The 13298-nt window shown below is 43.0% G+C and overlaps 1 protein-coding gene across 2 annotated transcripts in view; it reads left to right on the top strand.

Moving 5' to 3' along the window:
* The window catches only part of nostrin (nitric oxide synthase trafficking), a 59838-nt gene that overhangs the window by 39695 nt on the left and 6845 nt on the right, over positions 1–13298 (top strand). For both annotated transcript variants that reach the window (XM_003216047.2, XM_016990678.2), the window contains exons 11-13: positions 6949–7057; positions 9499–9587; positions 11506–11631. In XM_003216047.2, the coding sequence (XP_003216095.2) occupies positions 6949–7057; positions 9499–9587; positions 11506–11631 (324 nt within the window). The remainder of the gene's footprint in view (positions 1–6948; positions 7058–9498; positions 9588–11505; positions 11632–13298) is intronic.

Raw genomic sequence — 13298 nt, 5'->3', positions numbered from 1 at the left:
CTTCAAGATTCTCGCAACAAAGTGCGGGACCGATCAACCTCAGGCTCAGCGGACCCGATGGTTCCCGCAACGGTACCGTCGCTACCCTCAGCCTTTTCGTCACCAGCCGTTTCGACGCTCGTCGAGCTCGAGTCACCACAGTCATCAGCAACAACCTCGCCGTCAGCACCAGGTCCCGAAAGGTCGGGGCAAGGGTGCTGCAGCTATGCCACAACCCCAACGACGGGCCTGACGCCCACTCTCTCGGAGACTTTTCTACCTTCACTACTACTGCCACTGCCATGCCGTTCCTAGGCCCCGACCAGATCCTTCCTCTCTGCTCTTTCCTCGATCGCCTAGCTCCTTTCTACCGCGAATGGGAGTCTATCACCTCAGATGCCTGGGTTCTTCGCATTGTCAGAGACGGCTATGCCTTGGAATTCGAAACTTTGCCCCCCACGGGTCACATCCTCCACACCGACCCTTCACCGGAAATATGCTCCGAGGTCGACTCCCTTCTGGCGAAGGGCGCAATCCAGCCTTCTCCTTCCGAGCAGGACACTCGAGGTTTCTTCTCGAGATACTTTACGGTTCCCAAACGGGGCGGAGGTCTTCGGCCTATCCTCGACCTGCGAGCCCTAAACCTCTTCATTCTGCCTTCAAAATTTCGAATGGTCTCGGTGGCCTCCATTCTCCCGATGCTCTGACACGGAGACTACTTTGCCTCTATAGACTTACGCGATGCGTATTTCCACGTCTCGGTGCGTCGAACCCACAGACGCTTCCTTTCCTTCAAGCTCCTGGGACAGTCTTACCAGTTCACAGTTCTCCCTTTCGGCCTCGTCACGGCCCCAAGGGTCTTTACGAAGGTGGTCGCCGTGGTGGCAGCGCACCTCAGAAAACAGGGCATAATGGTCTTTCCTTATTTGGACGATTGGATGATTGTCGCGTCCGACCCCTCATCCCTTCAAAACCACGTCTCTCAAGCTCTTTCTCTTCTACAACGGCTGGGCCTTCAGTTGAATGTCTCAAAGTCCCAACTCCTCCCGGCCACAGAGATCCGCTTCATCGGAGCTCTCTTCAACTCCATCGCGGAAACCGCCTCCCTACCGAAGGACAGGTTCCTAGCCCTTCAACAACACCTTTCTCTCCTCCTCCGCAACCGCAGGATCCGAGCCCACTCTGTCCAAGTTCTTCTGGGTCACATGGCCTCCACGGTCATGGTTACTCCTTTCGCCAGACTACGTCTCAGACCTCTCCAAAGATGGTTTATAGACTCTTTCAAACCCCATCGGCATCTGAGCTCAATGTTTCTCACGGTACCGAACCAGGTTCGCCTCTCCCTTCGTTGGTGGCAGGACCCAGCGAACGTTTGTGTGGGACTTCCCTTCCATCCCTCCCTCCCGTCAGTCACCATCACGACCGACGCCTCCAATTTTGCGTGGGGAGCCCACATGTCAAACCTCACCGTCAGGGACCTTTGGTCCATCCAAGAGAAGTCTCACCACATAAACTTTCTAGAACTGTTATCAATCTTCAAAGCCCTCTGGGCGTTTGCTCGCTTTCTTCCCCACAAGACTGTTCTGATACAAACGGACAACGTAGTAGCTATGTCCTACATCAACAAACAAGGGGGTATGGGCTCGAGAAAACTGATGACTCTCTCGATGGACATTTGGCTATGGTGCATAGCGAGACACATAACCCTGTCGGCGGTTCACCTTCCGGGGGCTCAAAACACGCTAGCAGACTCTCTAAGCAGAATAACAACCTCCCCCCATGAGTGGCGTCTCGATCCCGAAATCCTGAAATCCGTCTTCGACGATTGGGGCTGGCCAGCTCTGGACTTTTTTGCCTCCCCCTCAAATGCTCAACTTCCTCGCTTCGGAGCGAGACTACCTCCAAACTCGACTCCGGGCTGTCTCGGAGACGCGTTTCTCCTCGACTGGACCCTCGAGCCCGTCTATCTTTTTCCTCCCTTCCCTCTCATCTCGAGGGTAATAGAGAGACTCTATCTAACGCCAACATTGGCCATCCTGATCGCCCCTGCATGGCCACGCCAGCCGTGGTACCCAAATCTACTCCGGATGTGTGCGGATCCTCCCCGCACTCTCCCAACTCTCCCTCATCTACTATCTTCACAGAAGGGACAGGTCCTCCACCCCGACGTCCCGTCCCTACACATGACTGCCTGGAGGATACTTCCTTAAATTCTCTCCACCCAGACCTGCAGGCGATCCTTCGTGCCGCCCATAAGCCGGCCACGTCAAGGGCCTATGCTTACAAGCTTGCAAAATTCCAAACTTTCCTTCGGGACCGACACGTCAATCCCGCCTCTACTTCGATCCCGCTGGTCCTGGACTTCCTACTTTCTCTTGCGGATCGTCAACTCTCTCTGGCCTCGATAAAATCCTATCTCGCTGCTCTCTCCTGGCATTTCCAACGTCAGGGACAACCCTCTCTCTTTTCTAACAACCTCATTAAGACCTTTCTTCGAGGTTACAACAACCTGCACCCTCAAGTTCAACCTCCGACTCCCGGATGGAGCCTCGAACTCGTCCTTTCTCAACTAGCTTCAGCTCCCTTTGAACCTATGGCCTCTGCAGACCTTCACCTTCTCTCTTGGAAGACTGCCTTCCTAATCGCTATCACCTCTGCGCGCAGGCCTTCGGAACTGGCTGCTCTTCGGGTGGACGAACCCTACCTCCGTTTCCACCACGACAGGGCTGTTCTTCGCCCGGACATCACCTTCCTACCTAAGGTGGTCTCTGCTTTTCACCTTAACCAGGACATAATACTTCCTGCTTTCTTTCCTAATCCTTCTTCTTCTTTGGAGCGGAGACTTCATCTCCTGGATGTCAGGAGAGCCCTCCTTTTCTACAAAGACAGGACTAAGGACATACGTAAGTCACCTAGACTGTTTGTGGCTTACGCTACCCATAAGCTGGGCAAACCACTTTCTTCTCAAAGACTCTCACACTGGATTGCTCAGACTATCGAACTCGCTTACCAGCTGGCTAAACGCCAACCCCCCCCCTTCGATCCGCCCTAGATCAACGAGGGGCCTTTCCACCTCTACTGCCTTCCTGAGGGGCGTCCCTCTCAACTCCATCTGTCGAGCGGCTATCTGGTCCACTCCATCCACCTTTGTTTCACACTACAGGATGGACTCAAAGAACCTCAAGGACTCGGCCTTTGCCAGGTCTATCCTTTCCTCCTGCCTTGCCTAACGTTGTTGCCTTACTCAAAACCAGTTTTTCTGGTTATCCTTCTTACAAGCTGACCGCTGTCATTCAGCCTTTATGTACACGATATGTTCATGGGTTCATTAACGTAGTGCTTGTGTACTATACTTACCCACTGCACTGAAATGTATTTCATGAATACCTCTACCTCTGTTTTCAGGAAATGGGTCTATACTTACCTCTGTATTTTCTTACAGACTATCACTCTCATACAATGTTGTGATTGTGTTCTGGGTCCTAATAACAAGGATCGGGTTTTTGTTTTTGTTTTTTGCACTATATGCTGTTGCATTGTATTCTTTGACTGTTGCACTTGCTTGTTTTTGCACCTTGTGCTCAATAAATGTGTTGTTTGGACACTAGACTGGTTATCGGGTTTGCTATCCCACCTACCTACACCTCAGCTTGCTAGTCTCCATTAGTGTGCATTCACAGAGTACACAAAGAAAAAGGACAGGTTGCTTACCTGTAACCGTGTTTCTTCGAGTGTACTCTGTGAATTCACACAATCCCGCCCTTCCTTCCCCACATGCAAACCTCTCCCTTTCTCGCTGCCTTTGCGGCGTAGGAACTGGAGAGCGGGCACGGAGGGCGCCCTTTATACCCTCTGGGGAGAGAGGCGGGGTTACCGCCAAATTTCAAACTTTAGCTTGGAAGAGTATCCGTTGGAGCCTGCGCAGGCGCAGCGTTCTCCATTAGTGTGAATTCACAGAGTACACTCGAAGAAACACGGTTACAGGTAAGCAACCTGTCCTTCTCCTTGGAGGTATTTTATTTAACAGTTAGAATGTTAGAATAAGATGATTCAAACTCTCTAAAGTGTCACTTCTTTCTCTGTATCTTTAAAACCACAGTCACCCCTGTGATATGCAATCACAGATACTCTGTTCCTTACTAGGACACAGACTACATTAAATAATTCACCAGACTTATTTTAATCTGACTCAAAATGACTAAACGAGTCTCCCTTGATCCCCTCAACCTAGGATCAAGTCTTTTCTGTACCTCCTCAGGGCACAGACTGACTGACTTTTTTAAACTCTGTACTTCTTCAGCAAAATGGCAGTTAGCTCCACCTACTTCTCCATGGCAACCAGCCTCTGAGTGCAGAGAAGCTATAACTATCATACTTACCCTTTTAAAAAACACAAACACACAATTAAACATAAGATTTGTAAACCAAAAATTCGTACTTCATTACACTTGGGTTTGTAGTTTGATTGAAGTACTAGAGCTGCTCTCTTGTACTGATAATTTTAAGTGGCCCGCAGGCTGCAAATCCCAAGATTGAGCAATAATTATAGTGTTATAACTGTGTAGTGTGAAAGAACGCCTCGTTATCAGACCAAAAATGTTCTCCATCCTTGTCCTACAGAGTTGTGGGGAAATGACTTAACAAACATGTACAAAACTTACAAGCAAGTTCAGTACAATTTCTGAGCCTGATAGAATTAGGTGTCTCCATAAATGCAGGTTCAGCATTTCATAGCTTCTGAATCAATTTTTCTGTCCCATTGAGTACCTGCAGGGATTTTTTTAAAAAACCCTTTATGCTTTTGAATCTTTTTATTGGATGCCTGCTTCTTTTAAAAAATCTCATAATGATGAATTTCTAGCAGAACTGGTGGTCCTCTTGGGAATTTTTTATATTTCTATCTTGATCATAAACCTTGCGTCACATTCTTTTATACTGATAATAGCAATTTAACACCATGCAGGTTGGTTAGGGGCCAACATTGTATAATAGTCTGACTGTGGACTAAGAGACCAGAATTCGAATCCCTGTTCTGACCTTGTGCAAATCACACTTCTATTAATAAGCCTTGCTAAGAAAACCATGATAGATTTTCCATAAATCAGCTGACTTGAGGATACATATGTGTGAGATAAATAGTAGCATACTTACTCTGTTATAGCTTCTATGTCTAGATACTTTGAAATGGAATTGGTAATAAGGTTGTTGTATGTTTTCCAGGCTGTATGGCCATGTTCCAGAAGTATTCTCTCCTGACGTTTTGCCCACATCTATGGTAGGCATCCTCAGAGTTGTGAGGTATGGAGAAACTAAGCAAGGAAGGTTTACAGTGTTCCCTCACTTATTGCGCGGGTTAGGTTCCAGGACCACCCGCAATAAGTGAAAGTCCGCAAAGTAGGGACACGATATTTATTTTAATATTTATACATTCTTTTAGTAGTCATACACTATTTTAAGTCTTTATCAACCAATCGTGTGTTGATAAATCCCCTTCTTCTCCTCCCGTTGCCGCTTGGGCTCCTTTTCTCTCCTTTTAGCTTCTCATCCCTCCCTTCCTTGGGCTGTAAATTGTAATTTTTATGATTTGTAATAGTCTTTTAGTGTTTATTGAAAAACCGCAAAAGAGCGAATCCACGAAAGGTGAACAGCGAAGTAGTGAGGGAACACTGTATATATATTTATGGAAAGTAAAGGGTGAGAGAAGAACTCTTGTCAGTTGGAGGCCAGTGTGAATGTTGTAGTTAATCACCTTAATTAGCATTGAATAGATTCATCTCCTGGCTTCTTTCTGTCTGGGGGCATCCTTTGTTTAGAGTCGTTAGCTGCCCCTGGTTGATTTATGTCTGGAACTCCTCTGTTTTCAGAGTGTTGCTTCTTATTTACTGTTCTCATTTTTGAGTTTTTTAATACTGGTAGCCAGATTTTGTTCATTTTCATGGTTTCCTCCTTTCTGTTGAAGTTGAGTTTTCTGTTGAGTTCTTCTCTCACCCTGGACTTTCCACAGATATCTATATAAACCTTCCTTGCTTAGCTTCGCCATACCTCACAACCTCTGAGGATGCCTACCATAGATGTGGGCGAAACATCAGGAGAGAATACTTCTAGAACATGGCCATACAGCCCAGAAAACATACAACAACCCTGTGATCCTGGCCATGAAAGCCTTCGAAAACACACGGAATTGGTATTGTTTAGGTCGTAGGGTGGATGGCAAACAGATTTGTCATGGTTCCCATTTGCCAGCTATGTTAGACACCAGATTGGGGACAGGTGGTCTAAGTCATATCAGCTTGTCCCCTTTATGCCAATCTGGAGACAGAAGGATTTACGGACAGGAGAGTTGATGCTTGTAGCAGTGGATCTGCTGCCAGATCACTTTAGAAGAGTTCAGATGGAACTTGGTTTGACATTTTGCTGCCCTACAATAATAATAATGATGATGATGATGATAATAATAATAATAATAATAATAATAATAATAATAATAATAATAATAATTTATTCTTGTACCCTGCCCCATCTCCCCGAAGGGACTCGGGGCGGCTCACATGGGGCCTTGCCCAACATCACAATATAAAATCAAAACAAAAACACAAATTTACAACAATAAATCAACAAGCTTTCAAGAATGCAGTCCACATAGGAAATGAACAATTAAAATCACTACTGTCCACATCAGTTGAAAGGATATGGTTTCATTTCTTTAATCTGTAGAAAATCATGATGAGTATTGCTGAGGAACCTACTCTACCTGACAGTTCTTTTGTAATCCAGAGCAACAACTGAAATGTTTTGTAATGCATTAAGAAACCACTGACTGAAACACAGTCAACACACGTCACTTTGTGCCAGTGATGTCAACACTTCAAGTACTCACTGAGTGCTGACACTTTGACTAGAGATCTATTTTTGCACCCACATATCCTTTCCCCTCTAAATTGAATTTCTAAATCTTCCTTCCTATGAAAGGAGGAAGATGCTACAAGCCTTATTGAAAAAGAGAGGAGACAAGCTTCCATCAAAGCAAAAGTACTCCGCCTGCAGAAGGACTTGGAAAAGGCCGTACAAGACAAAACAGGTTATCGTACTTTCACAGTATGTCTCGTTACACTGAATGGTGATCAAAGATTTTCTGTCTTCAGGAATCACTTGAGAGACTTGAAACTCTCCAAGGCCCTCCAGTCACAAAGTGGTGATAGGCACAAGTTGAATCAGGACCGCTAATTTCATAGCCCAGGCAGACAATGCCAATGATGTGATAGATGCCTGAACTGTCTCTGGCCTTAGAGCTGGCAAAGGAGACATAATGATCAAGGAATGCCATCAAGAGATTTGTGACTCAGTGCTATTCTATGTAGGTCTATTTAGAAGCAAGGCACGTCGAATTTATTTCCCTATAAGTACTTGACAGCGGATTAAACTGCTGAGCTGATGAACCTGCTGACCGAACGGTTGGTGGATTGAATCTGGGGGTCGGGGTGAGCTCCTGCTGTTAGCCCCAGCTTCTGCTGATGAAGGTGTATTGGGAAAATATAATACTTGTATTGGAAACTATACATTGAATGTAATCATATTAGAAATAGGAAAAGGAAAAATGTAATCACAAGCAGATTGTGTGCATATAGCCCCAAAATACACTCTGCTCAGCAAATAACTGTCTCCCCAGAAGCAGAGACCAAAGTTCACCCTAAGTGCCAGAGACATATGTTAAGTGTCAACAAGAATAGATAAGCTAATGGACAAAAGACAAATTAAGGCTTTTTGGGATGTCAAGATAAGACCTGGCGCCATGTAGGAGTACTAATGTCTCTCTGACAAGCTAAGGTAGGGGGGAATTCCTTAATTAATGGATCCCTGACAGCCTAGATGGGAATTCCTTAGATAAGGCCTAATGGAGGGTCAGAGGTCTTGAAAGTAGTCTATATTTTAGGAAAATGCAAAAGTAGCTTTTAGTAAAGTGCAAAGTAAGACTTTTTTGACACTAATTGGTGATGGATAATGCCTATATGATGTAAATAGATGAAGTCAAAAATAGTATATAAGAACCTGTGTTTCTTTGTTCTGTACCCTTTTTTCCTGGAGACAGGAGGGTCTATATTCTCTCTGGCTACTGAGAATAAACGTCTTTTTTTCTACAGTCACCGGAACTCTGTCTCATTACCTCAAACCTTTGTCTGCCATTTCACCGCCAACCTAACAGTTCAAAAACATGCAAATGTGAGATCAATATGTACTGCTTCGGTGGGAAGGTAACAGCGCTCCATGTAGTCATGCTGGCCACATGACCTTGTGGGTGTCTATGGACAACGTTGACTCTTTGGCTTAGAAATGGGGATGAGCACCAACTCCCAGAGTCAGACACAACTAGACTTAATGTCAGGGGAAACCTTTACCTAGTCTAAATCTGTCCAGAACAATGCTATCTTATTTATCTCCATATTGTTTAGGGGGGACATGATCTGCATGATAACATCTGGTCAGCTCATGTTGGATGAAGTATTTCTGGTAAAAAGTAGTGAGGGTACAGCCATCCCTTCACATTTGGGGAATTGATTAAAAATGTTTTATGATCTCCAATATGAATCTGTGGTCAACTTTCTCTCATGGAATCTCTAGGTCCTCCAAAGCAATTCTATGTCCAGTTTCCAAAGGATAATGACCATAAAGTCATGCTGAAAGACCAATAAATTCCTAGAAATGTGTTTTCTCAGATTAAAAAAATAGCAATGTATTTCGTTTTTCACGTTCACAGGAGTCCTGTGCCCTTACCACCACCAAATATGGAGGGCTGACTGCATTAGCCAGTCTGGACCTACCCTTATTTTAATTTAAGAGAGGATGGGGGCCTATGGTAGAGTAATAATTCCAGAAAGAATTCTCCATGTCTTTCCTTTATTAATAAAAGAAGAGGAACAAGCAATAAATCAATTTCCATGTTTAGAAATTGAATTTATATACATAAACTGCATATCAAGGAATCCCCTAGGTTTTAAGCATTTTTCAAAAAACTGCTGACTGTGTTTAGCCTTTTTTCCATCTAAGAATGCTCAGGAATCCATGTAATTGGACATTTTAAAAATAATTCAATTCCAGCTTGTATTTGGGAAAAGGAACAAACCTAGTTTCTCCTTCCTTAAACTCTCAAATGTGAGCAAATGCTAACTTTTAAAGACAGGCCTTTACATCAGGCTGATTTATTCCTCTTAAAATAGCACCTTTTATTGAACATGCCTTGTAAAATTGCATTGTTATTATTACTGCTGTCCCTTTTTATAGTAGTGTTGACGGCTTTGTACATTGGAGCATACATAGTTTTGGGTGGTAAAAGCAGCAGCTACTTTTTAATACATCTAAATATCTTGGCAATATTCAAAAGGTACTATAACTCATTATAGTTGATTTCCAGAAAAATAATTGATGTAGTAAATAATCTGCACGGAAAACATTGTCCTGTAAGCTTTTTACAAACATTTAAAAATGTTTCACTGATGCTTATATATGTGATGTTTTTTTCTAAAGGCTTGGAACGGATGCTTGAGGCTTACACCAAGACTCCACAATTCTCAGACGCAAAAAATCAAAATGATATCACTGAACAGCTTTATGAGGTACAGCTGAACTATGCAAGTTAATTTTTCCACTGGATTTTAAGTACTGTATTTGACTGGGCTCCATCTAGATTTTTTTTAAAAAGGTCTAAGCAGTCTTCCATAAACACTAGCTGATCCAATGTGCAGGGTTGGAATAGCATGACAAACTGGCTGGTAGTTTGATTTAAATTTTACTTTTGGCACAAGAAACCATAAGAAAACATGAACTTTTTTTTTACATTTTTATTTATGCTTTTAAGAATACATAAAACATAAGAGCACAATGGAATAAATCTAGGAACAGATTAAATTGAAGAAGCCGAGAAGAAAAAACAGAGAGAGAGAGAAAACACCCAATACCATACCCCAAACATCATTGGTTTATCCTTCCAGATCCTCTGCACCTCAAAGCGTTTTATTCATTTCTACACATTTTCAGCTAAATTTCTGAACATATTTTGAAGCCTAGGAAATTTCCTACCATATTTTACAAGTGTACCATATTTTCTTTATGCATATAATCTAACAATTTGGACCAATTTGTCTCTTGCCTTGAGGCACTATCCTGTGACATTATTTGTGTTAGTAAGTCCATATTTTTAATATCTAATAATCTTAGAAGCCATTGATCTTTGGAAGGGATTTCTTGTGTCTTCCATAGTTTTGCTAAACATATCCTAGCTGATGTCACTATATATGTAAAAAGCTTATCCGTATTTAGATCTGTCTGAAAATGTTGGAAGTGTGGGAAGCATACGGGAGATTTTATACACATGTGGCGGGGTTGTAAAAAGGTAACAAAGTTTTGGCAGACCATTCATAAAGAAATGGATAAAATAATCCAAGAAAAATTTGATTTGAAACCGGAGTACTTCCTCTTAGGAATGATGGATTTTCAGACAGTTCAGAAAACATGAACATTTTGAACTTGACCCTGGTTGGCTACCTCAATCCTACCTTTGGTGGAAAGGTGGGAGGGGAGTACAAAGCATAGAGCACTTTCAACTGTTTTTGAGTCCTCTCGGAGTCACTCAGCATTCCAAATAATATTTTTAAAGGGGGAAGGAAGCTGGGATTTGGATATTATACTAAATCAGGTTTTATGGGAAACGTGGTGTACTGGAGTCTAATATACGCTGCCTCGCTGTTCATTTGCAGTGAGACCAGCTAAATAAATCAGGAACCTTCTTTCTCTGGTCTGTTTAAGCTGATGCCTCAGTCCAGTAAGGAATCAGTGTCCTGCTTGTTGTTCTCCAGCGCCCTAGATCAGTCTATATATATAAAAGGGTAATGAAATTTCGGACTAGGACAAAACAACAAAACTACACATCCCAGAAACACTAAACTTGGCAGCACAACCCCTCATCCATGTCTCTATGTTCATACAACAAAAAGAAAAGAAAAATAAAGTCCTAATTAGAGGGAGAGGAATAATTGTTTTTATCCGATTGCTGCCAGTTAGAAGGCTAAGCTCCGCCCACTTGGTCTCCTAGCAACCTGCTCAGCCCAGGGGACAGGCAGGATTAGGCCTCACTTAGGCCTCTTCCACACTGCCTATAAGATACAGATTATCTGATTTTAACTGGATTATATGGCAATGTAGACTCAAGGCCCTTCCACACCCATTTATAATCTTATTTTTTCTGCTTTGAACTGGATTATCTTGACTATTTCTCATACCACCATACTTCTCCACAGCAACCCGTGGCTGGGCACAGCTAGTTATTCCTAAAGTTATTCCTTTGGCTTGTTAAAAGAGAGACAAGATAGTGTTGAGGCTTGCTAGGCTCAGACATCATGTTCAGCAGGAGATACCTTGTGCATTTTCTGGCACATAGGCTGTTATGCAAGATGCAATGGCTTAAAGTTTAAATCAGTGTGTGGCAAAATCTTCCTGTACGAATACAATAACTTTTCAATGCTTGTATTATTCAAGACCACACTGAAAGCTACCCTTCTCCAAGCAAACCACTTCAAGTTGGCCAGTGTGCTAGCAGAAATTGAACAGAGGCCTAAACCAACAAATCCCTGGAATAACTGCATTTCAAAATGGAAAGAAAAGGTAATATTTAAAAATGGCAGTAACCAGCAGAACACATCTAAGGTGATTATTTGGAGAGATGCTTTTAATTGCTCAGTTTCACAGTCAACTAAAGCCCCTTGTTTTCTTCTCAACATCCATATGTCTAATGGAAACAAGAAGGTCATTGCTACCAATAGGCTACGCTTCTGTTGGTCAATTATTCTATGGCTTAAACTTTTAGGAGCCCAACAGCCATGGACTTTAGTTGTCACTTATTTACAGTATGTATATTCCGCCCTTCTCACCCCGAAGGGGATTCAGGGCGGTTCACAATATACACATACATGGCAAACATTAAATGCCATATGAACATAGAGACATAGACAAAGACAAGAGACAGAGAGGTAATTTAATATTCTTCAGCTTCCTGAAAGGATACTCGATTCCGGCCACAGGGGGACCAGCTGCTTCATCATCCACTGTGACATCTTGATGGATACTTCCTCATTCCAAAGGGGTGCTGGATGATTTTTATGGTGTCGTAAATTAGTTAAATTAGCCTCCCCCAAGCAGTACCTAAATTCCTACTTGATAGATGCAACTATCTTTCGGTTGCTTAGGTCAACAATGAGCAGGGGCTATTTTTTTTATTAATGGTCGGGTGCTTACTCTGACATGGGCTGGCAGCTGGCTACTTAACCAGCTGCGCCACAGCCCGGCCCCAACTTCAGGAAAACATTTGAATAACTGGATCCAGTACTATGGTATTGAATAATCACAAACTGATTCTTCAGGCTTAAACATTTGTAAGTTCTAAGTTGCTGAGCTGAACACCTAAGAAAAACAATGACAAGTTAACATTTAGTATTGGTAAGTGATGTTGTATTACTTCTATATCTGATCCCATAACAGAGCAATTGTCTATTAATGCTGTTTCACATGTTACAAGATAAACAAGTTATCTCTTCTGTGAGCACTGCAATGCATAAATGCAGAGAAATCATTTACAGCCCATGCATAGGAGTCTCAGCCAATTACAGCTTCCAGTCAAGGTTTCCCTATTCGCTACTTCACTGCAATTGCAGTCATATATTGAAAAAACAGATTTTTTTTCCTAGCAGCACATGATCAAACAAACTCTGAATATCTTCCTCCTCTAGAAGATTTCCAATAGCCACAAATACCAAGAGGTATCATTTAAATGCAGGGTGTTTGAAAAAGAACTCCCTAGTTTTAAGTATAAGGTAAAGGTAAAGGTTTTCCCCCGACATTAAGTCCAGTCGTGACCGACTTTGGGGGTTGGTGCTCATCTCCATTTCTAAGCCAAAGAGCCGGCGTTGTCCGTAGACACCTGCAAGGTCATGTGGCCGGCATGACTGCATGGAGCGCCGTTACCTTCCCGCTGGAGCGGTACCTATTTATCTACTCACATTTGTATGTTTTCGAACTGCTAGGATGGCACAAGATGGGGCTAACAGCGGGAGCTCATTCCGCTCCTGGGATTTGAACCTGGGACCTTTCAGTCTGCAAGTTCAGCAGCTCAGCGCTTTAACACACTGCGCCACCACCAGGGCCCAGTTTTAAGTATAAATACATTAAAACTAGGGAATTCTTTTTCAAACACCCTGTATTTTAAATTTAAATATAAACTAATACCAGTTTTAGACAGCAGTTATGCATAATGTTCCATAATTATGCATATTACC

Source organism: Anolis carolinensis, chromosome 1, assembly GCF_035594765.1.
Source record: "Anolis carolinensis isolate JA03-04 chromosome 1, rAnoCar3.1.pri, whole genome shotgun sequence".
Lineage (NCBI taxonomy): Eukaryota > Metazoa > Chordata > Lepidosauria > Squamata > Dactyloidae > Anolis > Anolis carolinensis.
Note: the sequence above shows the minus strand (reverse complement) of the source record. Positions and strands in the feature narration are given on the sequence as shown.